A 25862-nucleotide genomic window follows, 5' to 3' on the forward strand; every position below is an offset into this window, starting at 1 on the left:
GGTAGAATATTCCTTTAATGAGAAAAATCAGAAGGCAGGGGAAAAAAGTTGTGCCTTTACTAGTAACAATTATTTTTTCCCAGAAATACTTTGGGAAAACAGACAGCTTGACCTCGGGCCTGGTTTCCAGCTTCCCCAGATGACCAAAGCAGTAGGATCCGTCTGAGTCCTGTCACTTGAGCTAACTGTGGTGTCTAGGCCAGCACATGCTGCAAATAAATGAGGGAAGCCACAGAAGGGGCTGTAACACCATGAACACTTCATTTAACAATGGAAGACACTTTATTTTTTTTTTTTAAATCTCTCAACATTTCAACTCCGTAGAAATCAAATGCAAAATATGTGCATTTTAAATTAACATATACTCAACTACCCGGATCACAGCGATCTCCTATAGTGAGACACACCTAGGAGGGGAGAGGCCTTGCCAGTCTGTACACTGTATTTCCTGGTGGAACACACTGGACTTCCTCAGGTGGCCTGTCCTCCATCTTAAGAGAGTCCCTGCAATGCTGGAGTGACTGGAATGCAGAGCTGGAGCTCTCAGGAAAGGGCCAGGCCTTGCCAGGTCTGAGGTGCTGACATCAAAGAGCTGCCCAGGAAGGCCAGTCTCAGGAATAAAACTGCCCAGAGTCTGCTGTATGTACACCTAATTACATGCGGTCTATCAGCTAGAGATAAAAAAAGAGTCATATAAGATTTGGAAAACCTAAAAAATCACTCCAGTAAGTCGGAAGACCACCAGCAAATTCACAGTGGCTCAGGGTTTGGCCAGAGTCAAGCCTGCTCCAGAACTGAATGCCTGCTTTGGGAAAACTACTTGCCCATAGATCCCAAACACTGGACATCACAACTGCCTATGGCTAAACTGTGTTCACACTTCACAAGGAAGTGACAGCTTCAAATTCCTGCCCTGCCCCTCTCCCCAAAAAGGAAAACCCAGAGGTGGGATTTATCCCAGGAAGTGTGGACACTGAATACTGGAGAGGCATCTAAGGAGCGCATCCCACCTCTGCCCGCCCTAGTGCAAAAAGACTGAGAGCCGCGCTGACAGCCCCGGGAACCAGTGAGGAAGGCTAGATGGGGGTGGAGGCACCCACCGCCTGAACTTCCTTCTGAGATTCAAGGTTCAGGGTACAAGATTCATGCTCAGCAGGCACCAAGACCAGACAGAGCTATAGACGTGGGGGCTGAGGTCCCCATCTTGTCACTGAGGTCATTGCCCCGGCACCATGCTAACCCCTGTGTGCACACTGGAGGTAGGTGTATAATATTTACCGTAGGGAAGACAGTAGCTCTCTACCACCATGGGAAGGAACATGGGCTTTATCAGTCCCTTACGCCAGGCTCCCAGCTCCACCCTAGCTGTGGAAGAAACACGGGGAAAGGGCATGCGGCCCCCCTTGGAAGACTAAAGAACCCAGGGCACCTTTATAAATACCGTATCATTAATTTCTTTCACCATGTTGAAACACACAGCAAGTTGAACACTCATTAAAAAATAAACCTCAAATTCTGTATGTACAATACAGTAAGGGGGTTATGCAAACAGGAGGGGACGTCAGTCCTGCTATGGAGTCCACTTTCCAACTGCCAAGCAGAGCTTGCCAACATTGTGGGCTGGTTGAGTGGAGCTGGCAAGATGGCATTCGACTAATACTGGACTTGGCTACCCATTAATACCAGTCAGGGGGCAGACAAGGGGTGGGGACATCTGCCTAGGGATCCTTGTATCAAGGGAGCAGGAAAAGAGGCGAGCCACCAGAGAGGCCCGGTGTGGCAGGAGGGCTCATTTCACAAGCCAGCAGGCCTCTAGCTCACCACTCCTGGTGGGGATTTGAAGGTGACCCCAAAGGCTCCTTCCCAGTCCAAGCTGGCTTTGCAGTGGGTGGGGCAGGTGTGGCAAGAGTCCCAGAGACAGAGACTTATTTCAAGGGAACCAGAACCAGAACCCAAACCCATACCAGCTGAGCAGGAAGTGGAGAGGGCAGCGAAGTGACTGAATGGAAGTGCCATCCTGTCCTTCGGACCACACAGCAGCCACTGGCTGGAATGTGACCTGCTACGGGAGCCATGTGACAAAGCAGTAACCCTGGTGCTTCCACGGTCAAGCTCAAGTCTCTGCTTCCTTCCGGTGCAGCTCTGTTCCCTCTTGATGGGACCAAGCCAGGTCAGTGGTGTGTAGCCCTTGTAGCGGAAGACGGGGGGTGAGGCCTATCTGTACACGAGCTGGGAGAACGGGGCGGACTTGTAGTTCAGCTGACTGTTGGGCAGGAACTTGTGCAGCTCACTCTTTCTGCAGCACGGGTCGTAGTGGTAGGCGCCGAGGCAGGCGTCACAGGAAACTTTTGAACACTGGGTGCACGTGTTGGTGGCACCTGCACGGTTACAGAAGCCACAGCGGGAGGTGGCTGTGGTAGAGGGCTTGGGCTTTGAGTGGACAGGTGCCAGCCGGTCAAGGCCCTGAGTCTGGTGGCCCACATACTTCTCCCGCATAGGTGCCCCGTGGGCCAAGCTGTCGTGTACAGAAGCCTTGCTGGGGAAAGCGCTGGGCTTGGAGGCCGAAGGACAGACCAGCACACTGTCACAGCGCTGGCAGAGGGAGGAGCTGCAGGACAGGCCGCAGTTTTGGCACTTGGAGAGGGCAGACTCTTTGGTGGGGGGTGAACGCTTGTGGTAGATGGGGTGGGTATCATTTTTGACCAGCCACACATCGGGCCGCAGAGCATCCTGCCTCCGGTAGGTGGCCCTGGGTTCTGAATCCGTATACAGGTCCACGTCATCCTGAGTGGAAAAGTATGTACTACGAAGAAGGCCAAGGCCATTGATGGAGGAGATGGAGGAAAGGTCATCAGGGCTACCATGGGGGGAGCTGGACATGGCCAGCAATGAGGGGGATGGGCGGATGATCTCGTCCTTCAAGTCTTCCCCTACATCCATGGCCAGGGGCTCCTTGCGCAGACTCAGTGAGGCCTTTGAAGGGGGCTTCCTGCTCTCCCAGTAGCTGTCGTAGGCATCCACAGACCTGGAGGGTTTGGTCACCCGGGGCTTGTAGTAGTCCTTGGCTGCTCGCTCACTGGCTGATTTCTGGAGTGCCACACGAGCCATGGAAGTGGTCAGGTGCTCCCGACTCTCAGCCCGCCTCCGCAGAGCATCTGAGCACCCGCGCGCATCCTCCGTGCTGCCCTTGCGCTCAGCCACCACGTCCAGCTCTGAGTAGCCCTTGTCCTTCACCTGCGAGTGGATGCCCAGCATCTGCTCACACTCGACCTTGGCCAGGAAGAGCTCAAAGGAGACCATCTTCACCTGGAGGGACTCCACAAGCTCTTTGAGTTTGTACACAGTCCCCAACTCAGGCTCGTAGCCCATGAACCTTAGAATGGCTCGGATGTCCTTCTCCAGCAACGTGGACTTGACATAGTAAACAAAAGGGCCAGTGTAGGTCTAGGGAGAAAGTGGGCAGAGAAAAAAAAGGCATGCTATAGAGAAGCCTGTTCAAACCAGATGCAGAGCGCGACCGCAGGGAGGGATGGCGAGCTCCTGCCTGGAGACCACAGGCAAGAGCACACTAAATGCACACCACCGAGCAAGGAGTACACGTGGCCCGGGAGGCCAGGAGACCATGGTTTCTGACTATGTGAAGGCTCTGTACCACAGGAGAAGCACAGGGGTGGAATTACAGAGAGAGATACTAAGCCCCAGGATGTCCATTTTGAGCCTTCTGTCACAGTTTCAGGAACACCCAAGGCTGGGATGTAGCTCAGGGACAGAGCGTGCACTACAGGTTTAATCCCTAGCACGACAATAAACAAACAAATGCACATGCCAGGATTCCAGCCCCTGGCCCTGCTAGGGAAAGTGCAGAGAATCTTCTCTCAAGCCCCAGCCAACACACACCTACCCACCCCTCAACTGGGACTCTGGTCCACACCAGCTCCCAGCTGCCTGGAGCCCATGGGCTGAGAACAGGGGCACGTGCACGCGGGAGGGAGCAGCAGGCAGAGGCGGCCACCCCACCTCACCTTGATGCTGCGGAACTCCTTCTTCCAGGGGAACAGGAAGAGGTTGATGGCCATTGTCTCCAGCATGCTGAAGGCGCAGTGCAGAGCACTCAGGCTGGAGCTGCTCAGCGAGCGGAGGGAGCTCTCCACCACCTCATAAAACTGGATCAGCCGAAATCGATATAAAGGGTCCACCTTGTGCAGGCTGAGCAGGGTGGCAGCTGCCACGCGCAGGTACTCATCGCTGCCAGGCTGCTGGTTGCCGGGGGTGGTGTCCACTTTGCCCTCATGGAACTGCACGTACTTCCGGAATAAGTCATCCTTGTACTTCGTATCCATTGAACTGGGCTTCCCCAAATCAAACCCAAGGGCTACCTCATCTCCCCCATGGCTCTGGAACTGGAGGCTGGCACATCACATGAAGAACTGGCCTGGTGCCCATGGACCAGCGCATGCTCTGAAAAGGGGGGAACAAGAAACCATTACCCTTCTGACTGGTGCCTATCCCAGCTTCAGAATGCCAAGGACAGCAAAGCCAAGAGCTGGCCTAGAGTAAGCTGGCTCTTGAGCCCAGATGGCCCCCATGTGCTCTTCCACCTCACTGACACAGAACACAGATGGGCCAGGCGCTGCTGCTCACCAGCTCACAGGAGTGACTAATGCCCCCAAAGGCAAGGTTCGGGGAGCGAGCCGGTGCACACTTGGCCTTGGTGTGACAGGAGGAGGAGTCTGGGAAAACCCCAAGGCACACTTAAACCTGAAGCACTGCCAGGCCCAGGGTGTGATGCCAGAGGTGGCGGCAGAGAGGTGCTGAGCTGGCACTACAGAGCATGTGCCAGTACTAACCCCTTGCTCCTGAGCAAGTGGGCACAGCAGTTACCATGGCCCCTGAAATCAGCCAGTCATCAAGAGAAGCACCCAGGGTCCCAGATCTCTCAAGGTGGAGATAAGGTCAGAGCCCAGAAAGGCTCCAGAGTCCAGGCCAAGCCCACCACACCCTGTTTTCCTGGAGAAGGAAGGAGCTTGGCACCAACAGAAAGGAGGTTTGCTGCTAATGATCAGGGCACACAGAGGGATTGCTGGTGCAGGGGCCTGACCCACAGCTACTCAGAGGACACACCCACTACTCCTTGGGGACGATGGGACTGCACTGCTTGGTGAGAAGGACCCTGGGTCCAGCTCCCAGCACAACACAGAGCCAGGGCTTCTGGGGAAGTCCACATAAACCACTGGAGAGTTTAATTCAAGGATCTAGATAGGGACTAGAGAGACCAGGCCACTACTGTCCCCTTTACCTTAGAGGGGGCCGCAGCCAGCTGCGAGAAGAAGCACACAGCCCAGCAGCTCACAGGGGACCTCGGGGAAAGACAGCAACTGTCAGTGCCACACACTGCAGACAAACCAGGCTCAAGAGGGCACAGCAGCACCCTCAACCCTTTGGCTCTTTTCTCATGAATCCAGATCAGCACACACAGCTCTGCACACTGTGGCTAAGTAAGGAAAGCACTGACAGCCTCTTCTGCCTTGGCAAGGTATCCACCCTCAAGACACCAGGCTTTCTCAAGAAGGCTCCGTCCACCTTCAGGTAGAGTGGGCGTGACCTGCACCTGCTGCTTTCCTGGCCAGAGCCCCAGTGTGTGGGTGGTGAGCATCCTACTCTAAGCCAGCCTCCACACCTCACTCAGGCGGGGCTTCCCGTCATCAGCACCACTAAGACTGAAGAGGTTAGGGGCCTGGGCTCTCCTTGGGGGCTTGGTATGGCCTGTGGGGTCCTCTAGTATTATCTGGGCTCTGGCAACAATCCCACAGCCCACAGAACCACCCTGGCCTCAGGAAGCCACAGCTCAGCATCTCCAGTTTGGGGACATGAGTGGCAGCATTAACAGTGGGTGAAAGTGAGCAAAACTGGGGGCCCATGCTGGGCATGGCAGTACTCTGTGTGTTCCAGTACTCAGGAGGTAAGGCAAAATGGCCTGTAGTCCACTGCAGAACAAACAAACAGAACCAGAAAGTCCCCTTCCTTTCACCCACTGCCTGTGAGGGTACACAGAAACAAACTGACCTGGGGAGCACAAAAGGGCCCCAAAGATGAGTGCTAAGTCCTGACCAAAACCAGAGGCGGAGGTCATACTTCACAGCAGTCTAGCCTTCCCTCTAAGTAACAGCCATACAGTCCCCTGCTCTCCTGTCATGTCGGGCTGATTCTACATCAGAACCTTTGCACATGCATTGAGTTTTCTGTTCTTTCTTTGCCTCTTGGGTGGATCTCTCACTGCATCACGCAGGCTTCAGCTCCAACACAAAGATCTCCTGCCGCGTCATGCTGCGTAAACCCCACCTTCCCAGTCCCTTGCTGCAGTTTCCCTGGGATAACCACAATTTGCAATTACTGGCTTTGCATGTTCTTTACTAGCTCACTCTCAGTCTCTCCCCATGACCTGAAACTCCCACAAAGGCAAAGATCACCACAGTACCGAGCACTGAAGCGTTGGAACTGGGCACCTACTGCAACTGGAGCCACTGGGTGATGAAGAATGCATGCACACACAGTGACCCTGGGTCTCTCAGCAGGGCCACAAAAGCAGCTGGAGGATGGGTTGCAAATATGCATGCCATGCAGCCTGTGCCCTTGACAACCCTGGGGCCCATGTTCCACAGGTGTTCTACAAAGCATCTTCTGCCCGGCCTGTTAGGTTATGGTGGGGGCCAGGATAGTAGAGGCCATCAGTGAAGGAGACGGTCTAGAAGCACAGCAGCCGGGCTGGTGAGATGGCTCAGTGACTGACTGCTCTTCCGAAGGTCCTAAGTTCAAATCCCAGCAACCACATGGTGGCTCACAGCCACCCCTAATGAGATCTGATGGCCCTGAAGACAGCTACAGTGTACTTACATATAATAAATAAATAAATAAATCTTAAAAAAAAAAAAAAAGAAGCACAGTGCAAACTCACTGCCAGCCAAAGACGACACACAGCCGCTGTTGATCCAAGAGAAGCTCCCCTCCTGCCTCAGTGGAGGAGCCCCTGGACTCCATCCAAGTGCTACCCAGGGACTCAAGCTGACCTCAAACTTGCTACACAGCTGCGGATGACCTTGAGCTTCTGACCCTCCTACAGGGGCTGGGCAATGGAGACGCACACCTTTAATCCCAGGGCTCAGGATGCAGACACTGGCAGTTCTCTGAGTTCGAGGCCAGCCTGGTCTACAAAGTGAATTCCGGGACAGCCAGGACTACCCAGAGAAACCCTGTCTCAAAAACAAAACAAAACACCCCAAAAGTTAAAAAAAAAAAAAAAACTAAAACAAAACAAAACAGGAGGAGGAGGAGGGACAGGGTCTGGAGACGTGGTTCAGCAGTTAAGTGTTCTGGGAACTCTTCCAGAGAATCCAAGTTTGATTCCCAGCACCCACACGACAGCACAGAACTGCCTGTCACTCTAGTCCCAGGAGATCTGATACCCTCTTCCTGACCTCCAAGGGTATGCACATGGTACACAGACCTATATGCCGCCCAATTAGCCATCAACGTAAGAAAGGCATTGCCACTCATGCCTTGAAGAGTAGCACTCAGGAAGCAGGGCAGGCAAGTCTCTATGAGTTCAAAGCCAGCTAATAGTGAATTCCAGGACAGCCAAGGATATATAAACTGTCTCAGAGAGCATCAGCGGGAGGCTACCATGCCTTTTCCTAAACATTGCTATTTTTTTCTCCCCACAGAAGTCAGCTGTGAGCTGGAAGCAGGGGACATTTTCAAAGTGAGCTACCCTCCAAGCCCCATTCAGCTCAGAGGTGCTGTTTGGCAGTGGCCCACACTTTACACCCTGTTTGCTGCTGGCAAACAAAAAAAAGGAAAGGAGACCCACTGCTTTAGTGTGTGCTCATGGTCCTGAAATGGGAAGTCACGTGGGAAGAATCCTGAAGCTGAGAGTAGCAGGAGCCCATGCCCAGAAACCAACCCGGCGGCAGTGGCTCTTCCTGGCTTCAACCTGACTCTATCTGGAATGAGCTACAGTCCAGAATCGGAAGGCTCACCTGCGATCCAGGTCTTGAAGCTGGGAGATACAAGTTTCTGACCTGGATCTTGGCATGGAGATCTTGAGGCACAGTGGCTATGAATCCCAGGAGACTGAAGCAAAGAGATCTGAGTTCAAGGCCAGCCTGGGACAAAAACAAGTCCCAGATCCAGGCGTGGTGTCCCACCTTTAATCTGGGCCACACCTTCTGCTGAAGACCTGCATAAGGACATGGGAAGAAGGAAGCTTGGCTCTTCTTTGCCTGCTTGCACTTACTTGCCAGCACATCTGTTGGAACCCACTAGCCCCGTGGGACTGAGCAACTACTGGATCCTCAGACTTCCCATTCACAGCTGACCATAGTTGGGGAGCTGGGCTACAGACTGTAAGTCATCACAACAAATTCCCTTACTATAGAGAGACTATCCATAAGTTCTGTGACTCTAGAGAATCCTAACAATATACCAGCCCTCAAGAGGCTGAGGCAGGAGGACTGCCACTCACTTAAGCCCTGTCTGGACGACTCTCAAGAAGAACAGGCTGAAAGAGGAGAAGGGCAATAGCAAATGAATGCCTGCAATCCCAGCACTCGGGTTAGAATGGGAAGATCTCTAAGAGTTCAAGGCCAGCCTGGGCTACAGAGAGCAGGGCACTGTGCACACTGTAGCCAGCACTGGAGGAAAAGAGAGAGAAAAGAAAGAATGAAGAAAAAAGAAAAAGAACGTGGCCAGGCGGTGGTGGCGCATGCCTTTAATCCCAGCACTTGGGAGACAGAGGCAGGTGGATTTCTGAGTTTGAGGCCAGCCTGGTCTACTAAGTGAGTTCCAGGATAGCCAGGGATATACAGAGAAACCCTGTCTTGAAAAAACACAAAAAAACAAAAACCAAAAAAAAAAAAAAAAGAAAGAAAGAAAGAAAGAAAGAAAGAAAGAAAGAAAGAAAGAAAAAGAAAAGAAAAAGAAGGAAGGAGAGAGGGAAGAAAAGGAGGCAGTGGTGGCTGGAGAGATGGCTCGGTGGTTAAAAACACCTGTCCTTACAGGGAACTTGCGCTTGATTTCCAGCACCCATATAATGGCTCACAGCTGCCCATAACTCCAGTGCCAGAGGATCCAACTCCCTCTTCTGACTTCTGTGCACACCCGGATGCCCAGAGTGCACAGGCATATACACATTAAAAAAAAAAATGGGGCGGAGAGAGGGTATAGGGGGCTTTGGGGATAGCATTTGAAATGTAAATGAAGAAAATATCTAATAAAAATAATGTCTTCCTAAAAAAAATGTGTGTGCGTGGTGGGAGAGGTGTGGAGAGATTGCTCAATGGTTAAAAGCACTGTCTGCTTTTACAGAGAACCTGGATTTAATTCCCAGAACCCACATGGGGGCTTACAACAGCCTGTAACTCTAGCCCCAGGGAATCTGACACTCTTTTAGAGACTCACAGTCCAAACATGCATGAAAACAAAATACCCAATCACATAAAATAAAAATAATGAAAGAAAATTTAAAGTGGAAAGATTAAGAGAAAGTCATGCAATCTCTGGCTTCCTCTTTGGCTAGATGCACAGGTGTGAACACCAGAAAACAACCACACAAAGCGGGGTAAGAGAATGAAACAGTGAACAAGGGCCTACTACGTTCCAAGTGGCACGACAGGCTCCCCAGTTTAATCACATCTGCCACTGCATCCTTGAAGCAATTGGGGAAACAGAGGCTCAGCTGCAATCAATGTCTCTGGCAGAGCCAAAAGGGCCAACAGGCCCCAAGAACTGACTTCCTCTCATTCAGCTCACTTGTTTCTGGCTACAATTGGTACCAATTACAAAGGGGTCACCACAAGCAGGCCCCGTGCCAGCTGCTCAAAAATCAGTAAGATCCATAGGATGACTCTAATATTTCAGAAGAAACTGAAGTCACAGGGCCAAGAAGGAGCGGATCTGAGACCTGGATTTGAATCTAACCCTAGGCAAAAGCCATCTTCTTGCTGCATCTTCTGGACTGGGCTCCTTGAGAGGCTTGGTCAGTCAAAACGCCCTATGGCTGGGAAGCAAAGTCTGGTAGTAGCAAAACTGCCATCTTCCCACACCAATCTCTTTGTGATGTAAGCTCAAAAGCCCAGGAGAAAGGCTGGCCAGAGACCAGCCAGCAGTGAGGCAGTTACATCATCCCTGCTGAATAAGAATACAGGCTGCCTTGTGGCTGGCCCTAACTGCTGTCTTTTCTGAGCACAGAGCCAGCAATTTATTCCCAACACTCTAGAAAACACAACAAAAAACACGTTCTTTGCTAAACACAGCCTGGTTACTGGAGAGCAAGACAGCCCAGAGACAGAAGCTGTTAATTTCTCCAAGCAACCCAATGACTGGAATGCCAAGCCATACCAGGCTGGCAGGGGGAAAAAAATAAAGCTCTGTGAATATCCGGAACACATAAGCAGAAGGATGCTTAGTGCCATCGGCTCTGGGTGGCACCTCCTGCACTTATCTGGGCCCCTTTGTAAAGCAATTCAGTGAAGACGAGGCTGGCGCACAGTCGCCAGGACCCAGTGTGGAAAGCTGAACGCATTTAAAATTCAGCTAAACAGAACCAAAATAATCCGGGAAGGAGAGCAATGGTTCACCTTTATCTTTGCTGGCCCACTCAAGAAAAATAAGCCCCGTGGCAACGCTGAAATGCATTCCCTCTCTATACTGGCACATGCTATTTGGGTCCCAGTTCTCCAACTACATGTTTACACATCCCTGATCCAGCTTCAGTCTCCACACAGGATCAGGGATGTGGCTCTACCACCGTTCCCTCCTCCCAACCTCTATGCATTCATTCTAAGCAAGAGGCTCCCAGATCCACCCCTGGCATCTCCTACTGGCTGTAAAACAATACAAGGGCCCTACACCCCTACTAGCCTACAGAAACACTGCCACCGGGGCCTTCCAAAGCTCTGAAAACAACCTTGGCTGTGCTGGAGCCTGGCTTCCCTCCCCGGAGAGCCTCTCTCGGTTCTGAAGGGAGCCAAGTCCCCTCTCTACAGGGAATGTAAACCTGTGGCGGCTACTCCAAGCTCTGCGAGCCGTCTTCCTCTGACCGACATGGCAGCGGGGAAAACGCCCAAGCTCAAAGGAAGGAGTTCCCACTGGTGGTGTCTTTTGTCGGTGGTGCTGGGGACTAGGGTCAGAACCCAGGGCATCGCACAAACTGGGCAAGCTCTCGCAAACGCCCCTCCGTCTGTCACTGAAATACCGGGACCTGTCATAACATCGCTGCTGCACCCCGACACCGTGCAACACCCGGGTCCTCTTTCCACGCCCACCGCGGGCCCGGAAGGCCGCCGCGTCCCTCCTCCATAGACCGGGAGACCAAGGATCCCGAAGCAGAGCGACTCAGCCAAGGTCACTCGGTAAATCCAAAGCTAGATCAGCCTCCCCTCCCTACTGAGAGCCATAGCGCGGTGCCTGCCCCCGGGGGCGCCGGGGGCGCCGGGGGCGCGTGTGCCATCACCGGGGAGCCAGTGCTGCGACCAGCCGCCCGGAGCCGCCGCGGCCGCGGGACAGAGCCGAGGGCCTGGCCGGTGACAGCGCGCGCAGGGGTCCACCCTCCTGCCCCACCCGCACTCACCCACCGCTGCCTGCCAGGAAAGCGAGCGCCTCCAAAGCACAGGCCCACACGGCCCGGCCGCTCCCGCCGGCTCCGGGAACCGAGAACAGTACCGGGGGCAAAAGCAGCCCGGAAGTATTTGTTCCGGAAGTGACGCACGAAGGCGGGCCCTGAGGAAGGCTGGATCGCGGCTGCGCGCTGGGCCCAGGCGTGAGCGGCGGAAGCCTGTGGCGAGCTGGTGTACGCGAGGAACGGAGAGGCGGCGGCAGTAGGCGGAGGGCAAGCGCTTCTCCGTAGAACCGGACCTCACTCCTAGGGACCGCGGGGAGGCACGAGCGGAACCCGGAAGCAAATTAACTGGAAGTGACGCGCGGAGCTTCACCGACGCTGGCTGGCCGGGTTGTCATGGAAACAGGTTGCTGAGCGAGCGGGGAGATTGGTTTTTGTTTTCTTGGGGTTTTTTTTCACCTCATCAACTTCCCCTTGGTCAGGACAGTGCTGGAGAGCCCGGACTGACAGGAAGACCTGCGATCCCATTTCAATGAAGGAACGACGGAGGTCATGCGAGACTGGAGAGGGCCTTGGGTGTTACTGCTGGCTATGGAGGTTAAGGATGCCGGTGGGGTGGGGTGGCGGGGTCAAAAAGGCTTAGGAGAGGGCTCTGCAGTTTGCACTTGTTGCTTGCAGAGTACCTGGGTTCCGTTCCCAGCACCCACGTGGCGGGTTACAACCATCCATTAACACCAGTACCAGCGGATCTGACCTCTCACCTCCACGGTTATCTGGCATGTACGTGATGCACATAGGTAGATTCAGGCAACATGCTCATATAGGTAAAAGGAAATTGCTACATAGGGAAACTCTTTCTCAAGTAATAACTGGGCATTATTATTATTAATGGAAATAGTAGATTCCTATTAATTCATAGACGACCTCACTGTGTGGTTCTGTAATCCTAACTATTTGGAAAGCTGAGTCAGGAGGAGTGTGAGTTTAAAGCTAGGGTGAGTAACTTATCGAGCTCCTCCCTCAAAAAAATAAATAAATAAATAAAAGGTTGGAGCTGCAGCCCAGTCCTAGAACCCTTGTCTAGATTGTGTGTATTTCCTGGGTTCCATTCCAAACAAGGAAAAAAAGAGGGTGGGGAGACACCCAGTGTGGACTTAACTGGCTACTAGCAGTGTGTCCTTGATCTTGCCACTTAGTCTCTGACCTGCATCATAATACCTGCTAAAAGCAATAGCAACAACAACAATAATAATACCAGCTCCCTGGTGAGATGTAGCCAGAATGAATTACATAGAAACTGCTAGCCAGGCAGTGGTGGTGCATGCCTTTAATCCCAGCACTTGGGAGGCAGAGGCAGGCAGATCTCTGAGTTCGAGGCCAGCCTGGTCTACAGAGTGAGTTCCAGGACAGCCACGGCTATACAGAGAAACCCTGTCTCAAAAAAACCAAAAAGAAAAAAAAAAAAAGAAAAGAAAAGAAAAGAAACTGCTTAGTTGGCCGGAGAGATGGCTCAGTGGTTAAGAGCAATGACTGCTCTTTGGAAGGTCCTTAGTTCAAATTTGAGCAACCACATGGTGGCTCACAACCATCCGTAATGAGATCTGATGCCCTCTTCTGGTGTGTCTTGAAGACAGCTAGTGTACTTACATATAATAATAAATAAATCTTTGGGCCAGAGTGAGCAGAGGTCCTGAGTTCAATTCCCAGCAACCACAAGATGGCTCACAACCATCTGTACAGCTACAGTGTACTCATATACATAAAATAAGTAAATAAATCATTTTTAAAAATTAAAAAAAAAAGAAACTACTTAGTGGGGCTGGAGAGATGGCTCAGTGGTTAAGAGCACTGCCTGCGGTTCCAGAGGTCTTGAGTTCAATTCCCAGCAACCACATGAAGAAGCTCATAGCCATCTATAATGGGATCTGATGCCCTCTTCTGGCATGCAGGTGTACACTCATAAATCTTTAAAATAATAATAATAGAAACTGCTTAGTTCACAGTGAGCACAGGCACCAAGGCCCTAAAGGACTTGATGTTAGAGATGGGTAGTCTAGGTCAGTCAAGAGCTTGGTGTTAACCTGCTGGCCTGGAACTCATTTGCAGTCCAGGCTACTCTTCGACTCGTGGAGCTCAGCCTGCCTCTTATCTCCTGAATGAAGCTGGAGTTTTAGTTCCCTAATCATGGAAACCAGGTGGGCAAAACAATCGCTGATTTTCCTGCAGGACCTGCACAGTCTACACCTGCTGACAGCTTGCCACCTGACTCTTCACAGCTTTCTCTAAACCCCTAATTGCCACATTTAGTGGCAACTCCCTGAGATGAACTGCAGAGGACCTGGGTTCCCCAGATCCACATGCCAGACCCAGGGAATTAGACACCCGCTGGCTGGCTGGCCTCTGAGGGCATTGCACACATGTGGTGCACAGACATACATTCAGACCAAAAAAAAAAAAATGTTCATACACACAAAATAATTTTTTGTTGTTTTTGTGAGAGAGGGTTTCTCTGTGTAGCCCTGGCTGTCCAGGAACTCACTCTGTAGACCAGGCTGGCCTCGAACTCAGAAATCTGCCTGCCTCTGCCTCCCAAGTGCTGGGATTAAAGGCATGCACCACCACTACCCAGCTACAAAATAAGTTTTAAAATGTAAGACATTAAGCATCATTTGTCATTGACTGGACTTTTGGTTTTTTTCTTTTTTTCAAGACAGTCTCTCTGTAGCCCTGGCTGTCCTGCCTGGAACTCACTCTGTAGACCAGGCTAGGCTCAAACTCAGAGAGAGCCACCTGCCTCTGCCTCCTGAGTACTGGGATTAAAGGTGCGCACCACTACATCTCGCTTTTTCATCCCTCTGGCCTCCCCATCCCTGATACCAGGCTGTAGATGCCCTACCCAGCACCTCTCCCTGTCTTGCTTACTGGTGTCCAGCCTCAACTCAGTCCTGTTTTCTTTCTGAAGTTCTGATTTGTCCAGCCAGAGGTCTAGGGCCTGTCTCTTGTGGCTCCTCACAGCACCCATAGATAATCTGATGTCAGCTCTCAGCACAGCAGGTCACATATGTATTCATCCGAGGTCTGCGCCAGGCTCTGAGTTCCTCTCCATCTTCTTCCCCAGGAGCTGCGTGCATGTCTGACTGGGGGCAGTCCAGCTGGAGCTCTTTGACTGCAGTAGTCACTCTCTGAGAGCCATGGCAGTACCAACAGTATAGTGCCAGTGGCTTCTCAGAAGCTTCGTGTGATCCACATGCGAGCGTAGGGGCAGAGCCTGTACTGCTTTCTTAAGTGAGCCGATTCCATTCCTAGCTCTCACCAGGCTTCTCATAACCGTAACTCCAACTCCAGGGGATCCAACACTTTTGCCTTTGATTCAGAGAGCACCTGCACTCACAGGGCAGACACATACACATAATTTAAAAAGAAAAAATTAACTTTTAAAGAGGCTTAGGAATGGTGGCAACATCCCTTTAACCTCAGCGCTCAGGAGGCAGAGGCAGGTGGGTCTCTCTGAGTTCTGGGACAGCCATGGCTACATGGAGAAGTCCTGTCTTTAAAAACAACAAAAACCCTTTTAAGAGCCAGGAGTGGTGGTGCCTGCCTGTAAACTCAGGGCTCAGTAGATGGGGAAGGAGAATCAGGAGTTCAAGGCTATCCTTGCCTACAGAATAAGTTGGGGCCAGCCTGAGTTACATTGAGACCTGTCCCAGCCCCACCCCCCAACAATGAAAGGGGAAAAGAAAGCACTCTGAGTCAGTGATGGCAGTGTGACAAGCTTGTATTTCACACAAGGCTGCGGAAAAGTCCCTTCCACCTCTGTGGTTCTGTGACAGCCAAGAGGGAACCCCGGGGATGGAAACGCCTGACATTTCCTGTCAGAAAGACTGACAGTCTCAAGAGAGATACACTTCTCATCTTTTACACGAATGAAGACTGCTGACTTCTGTGCTCAGTATCCAGACTTCATTACATAAGGATCCATCCGCAAGTTACATAATGGCCACGTGATAACAGGCAGGCACCGTCACTCTTTAGGAGCCAACTCTACCTACCTCTTTCTATACTTTTCTTTCATAAATCACAAAAGTAGCATACAGAACAAGGGCCAAAAGAGTAAGAGTAGTTACCCCGTGACCCCTGCCGTGGGCTTCCTTGGCTTCTGTGAGGATAACACAGCACAAGAAGCTGTGTGATTACAGTAGTAAACAGTCAGCTCTCAATGGCAGACGGTGAGCGGTGTAGCCGCCAAGCCAACCTGTACCTGCAGAGGACGGTGGAGCTCTACACAGTGCCTCAAAACATACTCCAAGCAAGAGACACTGTGATGACAACAACAACAAAAAAGCATCAGCCATCGTCAAAGTATCGAAAACCAACCTGAGACAGGAATGTGGGATCAGATGCCTGTTTCCCCAGTCGTTCCCATCCCCGCCCTTGGGAGGCTGAAGCAGGAGAATGGCTGTGAGTTCAGTACGAGTCTGAGACCTACATAGTGTGTAGTAAGTAGTCTGGTTTGGAGGGACTGGGAGGCACTCAACAGTTAAGAACCCTTGCTGTTCTCCCAGAGGACCAGAGTTCAGTTCCCAGCACCTACACCACACAGCCCACAATCTGGAACTGGAGCTCCAGGGGATCTGATACCCAGCTGCACATAAAAATAGATCTTGTTTTCAATTATTTGTATGCATGTTTTGCCTGCATCTATGTGCACCATGTTATGCAGTACCCACAGAGACCAAAAGAGGGCAGGGTGTTCACACCCTCTGGAACTGGAATTGCAGACTGCTGTGAGGCGTGGGCCATCACTGCTCAGCCAATATTAATTTTTATGTGTAAGAGTATGCATGTGCTGGGCAGTGGTGGCGCACGCCTTTAATCCCAGCACTTGGGAGGCAGAGGCGGGTGGATTTCTGAGTTCGAGGCCAGCCTGGTCTACAGAGTGAGTTCCAGGACAGCTAGGGCTACACAGAGAAACCCTGTCTTGAAAAACAAACAAACAAAGAGTATGCAGGTGCCCTTCTGTAAATCTGCACTCATGCCTACAGTGCCAGTAGAGGCTAGAAGGGGGTAGCATCAGTAACTCCTAAACTGGAGTTACTGATCACTGCTAGTCTTCAGGTGCTAGGAATGCCTCCTGAGCCTGTGACAGAGCAGCCAGGTCTCTTAACCACTTAGCTATCTCTAGCCCTGCAGCCCTCTTCACTGCCTCGCCACCTCTTCAGATCCAATAAAAACAAGTCTAAAGAAAAAAGAGAGAACTTACTGGGTACTGTGTTGTGTACTTGTCATCCCAGTACTCAGGAGGCAGAGCAGGAGAGTGGCCAGAAATTCTAGGACAGCCAGGGCTGCATAGTAAGACCCTGTCCCCACCCCCACCCCCCCAAAAAACACAGAAAAACAGGGCTATATAGCTCCGCAGTAGAGTGCTTGCCCTCATAGCACAAGACCCCAGGCTCAATCCCCAGTATTTCAAGTAATAAAAGTCTATAGTTTTTGGTTGGGTTTTAAGCATGTGGGCAGGTCTGGCCTGCCTTTCAGCTGGAGGGAAGAAAGCAGTCAGGCAAGAAAAAAACCCAGAGACAAAATCTCAGCTGCAGGGGAGCACATAACTAGGTGCTAAGGTATAGAGCCTGGCACACACGGGGCTGGACATAGTAGGATCTTCCAGAGTGCTAGCTAGCTCACAGTGTCTAATGAGCCTCTCTGCCTCAGGCTTCTCAACTGTCAGCTTCCGGATGAGATCAGCACTGGCCAGCCAGATGAATACAGGTGACAAGAGATGTCTGCCCAGGCACTCAACAGTAGCTATTGGTATTGGATGTAGGTTGTTAATAGATAGCCCTTCTCACCCAAAACCTGGTTTGTAGCCTCGGCTGACCTAAAATTCTGCCCTCACTTAGGTGATGGATTACAGCTGTGTGCAGCCACCTTCTGAGGGCTTATCGGTTTTGTTTTTTACATTAATTATTGTGTTGGGGTGGGGAAGGGGGAGGTGTCACAGCACAGCAAAGCACAGGTGTGCAGGTGAGAGTACAACCTGGTGGAGTCAGTCCTCACCTCCTACCACCACAGTCCTGGGGATCGCTGAGGTCAAGCACCTAAGCCACCCACTGTGCCAGCCCTCCTTCTGACCTGATTCCCATACCCCTAGAGCAGCCAGGTGGTGGTGGCCCACGCCTTTAATCCCAGCACTTGAGAGGCAGAGGCTGAGTTCGAGGCCAGCCTGGTCTACAGAGTAAGTTCCAGGACAGCCAGGGCTACACAGAGAAACCCTGTCTCAGAAAACCAAAACCAAAACCAAAAAAAAAAAAAAAAAAAGAAAAAAAAAAAAAGAAAAGAAAGAAATAAAGAAAGAAAAGAGCCTAGAGCAGCTGTTTTCAACCTGTGATTGCAACCCCTCTGCTGGCCTGCATATCAGATATGCAGAGAGTGTGCTACCATTCAGCACAGTACCAACATTGATAAAGGAACAAGGAAATGATTCTATGGCTGGGGTCAGTACAGCATGAGGAACTGTATTAAAGGGTCGCAGCGTTAGGATGGTTGAGAAGCACTGGCCTCCAGTCACTCTGCCACGCCCACGCCCACTGCTTGTCCTTACAGTCCCCTTACACTGTGCCCAAGGCTGAGTACTCGCTATGCAGCACCATGCTGTCCCTGAACTCAAGGCAGTTCTCCTACATCGGCCCACTCAGACTGTAGGTGTGAGTCCTGAAACCTGACCATTCCTTTTGATTGAATGAAATATCTCTGACACATCTTTCAGGGACCTTCCCTCTGGACAGTAAGCCTTTTATTTTTTAAAGGTTTTCTTTAAAAATGAGTTATATATATTTGTTTTGTTTTCTGTGTGTTTTGCCTACATGTGTGTATGTGCACTGTGCATGTGCTTGGTGCCCACGGAAGCCAGAAGAGAGCACTGGAAGTGGAGTTAATGGATAGTTGTAAGCTAACATGGAGGTGCTGGGAATTGAACCTGGGTCCTTTACACCAGCAATAATAGCTCTTCTGAGCCATCTCTTCAGCCCCTAAAACTTTTTTAAAAAGATTTAATTTTGTGTGTATAGGTGTTTTGCCTGCATATACTCTGTACAGCACATCTGTGACCAGTGCCCACTGAGGACAGAAGAGGGGGTCAGGTCCCTTAAAGCTGGAGTTAAAGTTGATTGGGAGCTGCCTAATGTGGGTGCTAGGAGCCCAACTCAGGTCGTCTAGAAGAGCAGTAAGTGCTGAGCTGTCTGTCCAGATTGGTGAGCCTCTTTCTTTTCTTTCTTTCTCTCTCTCTTTCTTTCTTCCTTTCTTTCTTTCTTTCTTTCTTTCTTTCTTTCTTTCTTTCTTTCTTAGATTTATTTTATATATATGGGTACACTGTTGCTGTCTTCAGACACACCAGAAGAGGGCATCAGATCCCATTACAGATGGTTGTGAGCCACCATGTGGTTGCTGGGAACTGAACCCAGGACCTCTGGAAGAGCAGTCAGTGCTCTCAACCACTGAGCCATCTCTCCAGCCCCTCTTTTTGTTTTTGCTTTTTATTGTTGTTGCTGTTGGTTATTTGGTTGGTTGGTTTGGTTTGGGGTTTTGAGACAGGGTCTTTTTGTGTAATCCCCTGACTGTCCTGGAACTCACGTTGTAGACCAGGCTGGCTTCAGACTCACAGAGATCCACCTGCCTCTGCCTCCAGGGTGCTGGGATCAAAGGCATGTGCCACCACAGCCCAGCACGCTGAGCCTATCTCTAATAGTAGAAATTGTCTGTTTGTAGTTTGTCTAGCATTGTGAGTGTATGCTTCCAGTCAGACTGCATATGGAACCACCTTCCCAAACCTCAGTTACATGACCTGCATTCATAGTTCCCTCCTCAAGGATATCTTGACTTGGTTTGATTTGACTTCATTTTTGGAGATGGTGTCATGCAGCCAAGAGTCTTGTGCTAACAAGAATGGCCTTGGGCTGGAAAAATGGCTCAGCAGTTAAGAGCACTGACTGCTCCTCCAGAGGTCCTGAGTTCAATTCCTAGCAACTACGTGGTGGTTCACAACCATCTGTAATAAAATCCAATACCCTCTTCTGGTGTGTCTGAAGATAGTGACAGTGTACTCATATGAATAAATCTTAAATAAATAAATAAATAAATAAATAAATAAATAAAAGATGGCCTTGAACCCCGACTCTCCGGCCTTTACCTCCCATAACCTGATTTAGACAAGCACAGCACCGGCCTGCTTAGCACAGGTGTGCAGGTGAGAGTGTGCTTAGCATCCTGTTGGGTCACGTGTGCTAGGCAAGGACTTCACTAACTGAGCCACCTCCCAGCTGTCAGCTTATCCTGCCTGCTAGAAGAGATACCAGGAGGAAAGAGATTCATCTTGATCCTGACCGGGAGCAAGTATACAGCAGGTTTTACCCTATGAGGCTTCCTGCCCTAGTACAGCTTGAATTATCTGGAGGCGGAGGAGGCCAACTAAGCTCCTCGATTGAGCGCTCAATGACTTGGAGGAGGTTGTCACCTCCAAAGCAGGCACATGTGTTCTCTGACTCCTTCACACTCCACAGTCTTCCCCTTTTCTCTCTAGATAAACCCAACTGTAGTGCTTCAAAGTCCAAAGGTAGCCACCGCCACAGGCTAGGAGGCATCATTACTGAGGATCTGCCCCCCCCCCAACCCACCTCCAAGGAGACACAGCTCAGGGGGTTGGATCTTGGATCTTGAGCTCATCTGGGTGCTGTTTAATTGCTCCGAAAACAGTCCCCAGAGGTCATGGCTTTTAGTGTGTATAGCGTATAGCCTTCAAGCACAGGGCTTCAAAGGGTCATTTGCAGAAAGCGATCATCTTTGCCCTTTGAAGCAAGCAAGGAAAAGCCACATGCCTGCCGAGTCTTGTTAACATACCAGCATCCCTTGGCAGGAAGAAAACCATAGTAGAGGCTAGGGAGATGGCTCAGCAGTCAGGAACATCTGATCCCAGCACTCTCACAGGGTGGCTCAAAATGGCCAGTGATTCCAACACCAGGTGATACAACACCCTCTTCAGGTCTCTGAAAGCACCTGCAGACACAAGTGCATATATACACATGTATGAATAAAAAAAATAAGAAAAAGGAAAAGGGAAAGGAAGGAAAGGCTAAGTAAAAGCCAGGCTCAGTAAAAGCACAGTAGGTTCTGGAGTCTTCACGAGCCAGGTTCTCCAAAGCTGATGTCAAACCCAGGGCCGCAAGCACACTGAACTACAGCCTGACACAACCAGAGTCACAGCATGCTGACCTGCAGGCTCATACTGAAGTGCAACTTAAAAAAAAAAAAAAGATTTATTTACTTAATAAAGGAGTACCTTGCCGGGTGGAGGTGGCACATGCCTTTAATCCCAGCACTCGGGAGGCAGAGGCAGGTGGATTTCTGAGTTCAAGGCCAACCTGGTCTATAGTGTGAGTTCCAGGACAGCCAGGAACCCAGAGAAACCCTGTCTCGAATCCCCCAACACACACACACACACACACACAAAGTGCCTGTTTTCAGCCACACCAGAAGAGGGCATCGAATCCCATTGCAGACGGTTGTGAGCCACCATGTAGTTGCTGGGAATTGAACTCAGGACCTCTGTGAGAGCAGCCAGTGCTCCTGACTGCCGAGCCATCACTCCAGCCCCTGAAGTGCACCTTTTTAGAAGCACCTATTTTGTTTGTTGCTTTGGTTTTTGAGAAAGGGTCTCTTTTGCAATCCAGGCTGACCTCAAAGCTCAAAACATTTTGACTTCTACAGGTGAGTATACCACCCCGTATCCCAGGCTAGCCTCAAACTCACTATATTGCCCGAGATAGTTCTGAACTTCTGATCCTCCTGCCTTTATTTCTCAAGTGCTGGGGATTCTGAGTGTGGACTACCAAATATGACATATACACTGCTAGGGATGGAACCCAGGAGCCCGTGTGCCATGCTAGAGGAGACCTCTTCCTTGGTGGCCACACCCCAGCCCTGGACGCAGTGCTTTCCAGATAATCAACTCCTTGTTGATCTTGGACTCAATCACTGCCAGTACCCAACACCTGCTGGAACTCTTGGTCTTCAAGGTACTGGCTGATCGCGCACAGTCCAGTGACTTCCTGTTATACTATACCTCCTTCAGTCCAAGCCTCTGTCCTATTTTATTTTTCCAGGCCACGTACAAGCCATAGGAAAAGGGCAATAAATATGTCTAGAAAACTGGAAAGGTTCACGGAGGTGGTATCGACCTAACAAGCCACGGGAGTTTGTGAGATACACTTGTACCCCGTTAGCTGTGCAGGCAGGAAGTCCTGCCTCCTCCTTTCCGGTTAGGAAAGACGCTGAGAAATCAGATCAAATCATCTGGCCACACCTGGTGGTGCAGACTATACAGCCAATTACTTGGTAGGCTGAGGCAGGAGGATGGAAAGTTCAAAGCTCAACTGGGCAAGTTGGTGAGCTAGCTAAGGTCAACTGTAATAACAATACACATTCACGGTCTGAGTTCCTGTGGGTGAGAGGTGTGGGCTCAGTGTGGCTGCGTCCTCTAGGCTCTCCCCGGGACGCCATCTACACACCTGGTGGGCGGCAGCTTTCAAAAGCTCCAGGGGGCGAGGGGGCGTTGTGGACTCCGCCCATCTCAGCCCCTAGCGCGTGCGCAAACGACGGCGGCCCCGCCCCCAGCCCCCCTCGGCGGCTCTTTCTCTCTCAGCGCGACGCTCCTCAGCGGCAAGATGGCGGCGGCGCAGCCGGAGTCCCGAGATGGAGCCGCGCAGTCGGCGAAGCCGGCGTCCGAGACGGACCCCCTCAGCCGCTTTACGTGTCCCGTGTGCCTGGAAGTATTCGAGAAGCCGGTGCAGGTGCCCTGCGGACACGTGTGAGTGGCGGGCGCCTGCCGGGTAGGGGTCGCGGTGCGCAGGCGGCGGGCGGCCGGCGGCGTCTGACGAGGGAGCACAGCGGGCCCCCTCGAGCCTCGGCGTCGCGACTCACCGGGCCGCCGCCGGCGCCTCCGAAGTGCGCGGGAGGCCGCCGGGCTAAGTATGGACAGTGGGCCCCGGGCTAGGCTGGAACAAGAGGGAAGTGCCGGGACGCTCGGCCGTACCCGCGGACCGGGTGTGGGGTGCTCGCTCGCGGAGGCCGCCTCCCTCGGCGTGAGTGAAGCCCGGTGTCGCGGGCCAGGCTGCCGCAGCCGCTTCAGGAGTTGAGCGAGGGCGGCCTGGGCTTTCCCTGGCTCCTGTGACCGCTTAGCGGGATTTGAATCCCATTCTTGCACATTTCAAACACACCGTAGCCGAAGAGCCTGAGGATGCTCGACCACGTCCCTCCGCGGCCCCGCCCACTGCCGCTCACCCAGGAATCGGGCTTCCTGACCCCCCCCAACTCCAGCACCCTTTTTTGGGCGCACAGGCATTCCCGCCGCTGTCCTGTGAGTGCCAGCCTTTTTCCGGGTGAATCAAAGTGCAAGTGTCAAGGGTCGCTCATTCGGGCCAGCGTCGCCTGCCAGACCGTCCCCAGGAGCGAGGCGGGGCCTTCCCAGCACTGTGGGAGGGATGCCTGCAGGGACACTGGGCTCCTGCCAGCTTGGGTTCAGGTACAGGTAGCCGTTACCGATCGCCCGCCGCCACTACTTCAGGCCTCCCGTCCTGATGACCTCCCTCACTTCTCTCTCGACTCTGCTAGCTTTCTCATTACACGGAGCAACATGTAGGGACCCAAGAAGAGAGTACCATGTCCTCTCTGTCCGATGATAAAAGCCGGTGTTCGGCACCGTGAGCCGAACCCAGACTCCCTCCCAGTCAGTTAACTGGAGTGTCTGCATGCCCTCTGTTTGCTGTTTTGGGATAGAGTTAAGAAGGCAATTTGGAACCGGGCGTGGTGTTGCAGGCCTTTAATCCCAGCACTCGGTCGGGAGGCAGAGGCAGGAGGATTTCTGAGTTCGAGGCCAGCCTGATCTACAAAGTGAGTTCCAGGACAGCCAGGGCTATACAGAGAAAGCCTGTCTCGAAAAACAAACAAACAAAAACCAAAAGAAGGCAATTTGGCCCTCGGGTTTACAGCTCAGGAGGTTGTTTGGTAAGTAGTGGCCAGTGAGATAGCTCAGAAGCTGAAGGCTCTTGTCACCAAACCTGATGACTTCAGTTCGCTCCTGAGGAGCCACATGGTAAAAGAATTGACTCCCACAAACTGTCCCCAGATTTCCAGCTGTCCTCAACGGCACACACATTCATATTTTTTTAAAGGAAATACTAATGACTGTTCAAACTATGGTGTATTCGGTAGGAGAGCACGTGAGGGCTGTTAACATTTGTGAAGAAACATGACTTGATTGAAAAGCACCAGGCTTTGAGGCTTCCTTGACCTTTTCCTACATCATAGGGCAAGAAGCAGTACCAGCATAGCAAACATAACCAGCCTCCGTACTCAGCAGATTGTTTGAAGTCAGACACACCTTGGTGAGGGTAGCTGACTTCTCTGAGCCTCCTCCAAGTGCTTTGGGCTCTGCCAACTTGATTTTTAATGTTTGCCTTTGAAGCTGGAGAGTCCTACAGCTGTGGTTGGAGCATTTGATTTTATGAAATTCAGGTCAAGCCCTGTGGCTACACCCTTTCAGGTCTGGAGGAGCGCAGATAACTTGATGCTAAAGAGCACTGACAGAAAGGCTGAACTAGTTGACTCCCATTTCTAGGAAGTAGAAACTGAAAGTCAGCTCCAGACACAGGAAGCTAGATGCAACCTCCTTGTAAGGGTATAACTCAGGCACGCAGGCTGTGAGCATCTGATAGACTGTTAAATCAACTGCTTTAATCTGTATGTTGGCTTGGATTCCTCAGTTGTCTTGAGTTGCTCTTGGGATGATGGGCTACTATAAAGGGCCTGCCCACCCTGCCTTGCCCTTTCTCTGTGTGATCTGCCACATCACTGCCCCAAAGGCCTTCCTTTCTATACTTGGCACACTCCTTCCTCTGTGGCCTTCCATTCAGTGTCATCTCAGAGGAACTCCCTATGCTCCACCTGCCAGGCTGTTTGTTATCCTTCATCACCGTATGAAACCACTGTTTTCTTCAAATACAGCATCACTCTGGGTGGTATACCCTTAATCCCAACACTTAGGAGGCAGAGGAAGGCAGATCTCTAAGTTAAGACCAGCCTGGTCTTTAAGAGTGAGTTCTAGGAGAGCCAGAACCAACAAACAGGACAAAAAAAAAAAAAAAGAGTTATAAGGATAGGGCATTTCCTAGTAAATAACTAGTCACCTCCCAGCCAGGACTAGAATTTTTGCCTAATAGAAACGATCAAGATTTCTTAAAAGATAGTGGGGGGGGGGTCAGTTCTGATACACACACACACACACAGAGGCACACACATATCTCCTGGTCTTTTCCAGCAGATTTTGTTAATGTAACCATAAGTCAAAGTAGTTTGGTAGTTTAGTGTCCTGTGCCTTAGTAGCCTTCTTGTGCTGTGAGCCAGCAGGTGCCCCCTCTGCCTCTAGATCATGGTGTTTGAGTTTCTTGAATATGTGAGAATTTTCAGCCTGTGTGCCCTCCCTCCCTCCATAGCTTCTGATCTGCATGATCTGTACTGTTTAATTTGCCTGCCTGTGAGTAAAATTCCCTTGACACTTTTAAATTTGGGGTTTGATATTTGTTTGCTTTGTTTTTTGAGACAAGGTCCCTCTATGTAGCTCTAGCTATCCTGGAACTTGCTATAAACCAGGTTGGCCTGGAACTCGGAGAACCTCCTGCCTCTGGCCCCCAAGTGCTGGGATTAAAGGCGTGCGCCACCATGCACAGACTGAACTTTTAATTTGAGGGCATGGAATATTTTCTCCTTGTCTGTCAATCACAGTGTTTTAAGGTTGATCCAGAGGCTGCCTCTGAGGTCTGACCAGCACTGTTCTTGGGTTATAACTAGCCCCACTGGGTTTGCGTGTTCCCACAATGCTTTGCTTTCACCTCTGATAGTAACAGTCCCTCCCACCTTTTGTTTCATGAGTGTTCACAGTACATGGTCAATCTCCAGCAGATGGGTGTGAACTTCTTCCTTTTACACCAGAAAGTGGGGCTCAGGAAACCCTACCAGGATTCCCTAGTGACAGGGACTAAGCTTTGAAGGCTCAAACATCATGCCTTTCTCCATAATGTCCCAAACCACAGGTACAGTTTCTTTTTTCAGTTGTGCCAAGGGCATGGTATTTTATTTGAATAAGAGCAGGGAATCACTGTCCCAGTCCATTATTCATTGGTGTCTTTTAAAAGTTGATCCACTTTTG

The 25862-nt window shown here is 51.2% G+C and overlaps 2 protein-coding genes across 10 annotated transcripts in view; one reads left to right on the forward strand and one right to left on the reverse strand.

Annotated features, from left to right (window-relative positions):
• Spata2 (spermatogenesis associated 2) lies at positions 1 to 12103 on the reverse strand. 7 transcript variants are annotated; one of them, NM_001356523.1, is made up of 4 exons: positions 11624 to 11739; positions 4023 to 4458; positions 2563 to 3444; positions 1 to 423 (listed from the first exon to the last, which is right to left on the reverse strand). In NM_001356523.1, exons 2-4 carry the CDS (start codon positions 4338 to 4340, stop codon positions 379 to 381), a joined length of 1245 nt encoding a protein of 414 aa, NP_001343452.1. In that variant the 5' UTR covers positions 4341 to 4458; positions 11624 to 11739; the 3' UTR covers positions 1 to 378. The 7 variants fall into 7 exon arrangements, with proteins under 7 accessions (NP_001343452.1, NP_739562.1, XP_017174140.1 ...); XM_017318651.2 differs by adding an exon at positions 5297 to 5357 and having other exon boundaries at positions 260 to 3444; positions 11624 to 12103; XM_017318649.2 differs by lacking the exon at positions 11624 to 11739 and adding exons at positions 5297 to 5357; positions 8034 to 8233 and having other exon boundaries at positions 260 to 3444.
• Positions 11510 to 25862, forward strand: part of Rnf114 (ring finger protein 114) — a 23529-nt gene continuing 9176 nt past the window's right edge. For 2 of the 3 annotated variants that reach the window (NR_153838.1, NM_001360930.1), the window contains exon 1: positions 22308 to 22466. Coding sequence is in view for 2 of the 3 variants with exons in the window: in NM_001360930.1 (NP_001347859.1) it covers positions 22324 to 22466 (143 nt within the window). In the remaining variant the exon portion in view is untranslated. Of the gene's footprint in view, positions 12209 to 18675; positions 18831 to 22301; positions 22467 to 25862 lie in introns of those variants that run through there. The other variant, NM_030743.6, reaches the window with a different exon arrangement.

Source organism: Mus musculus, chromosome 2, assembly GCF_000001635.26.
Source record: "Mus musculus strain C57BL/6J chromosome 2, GRCm38.p6 C57BL/6J".
Lineage (NCBI taxonomy): Eukaryota > Metazoa > Chordata > Mammalia > Rodentia > Muridae > Mus > Mus musculus.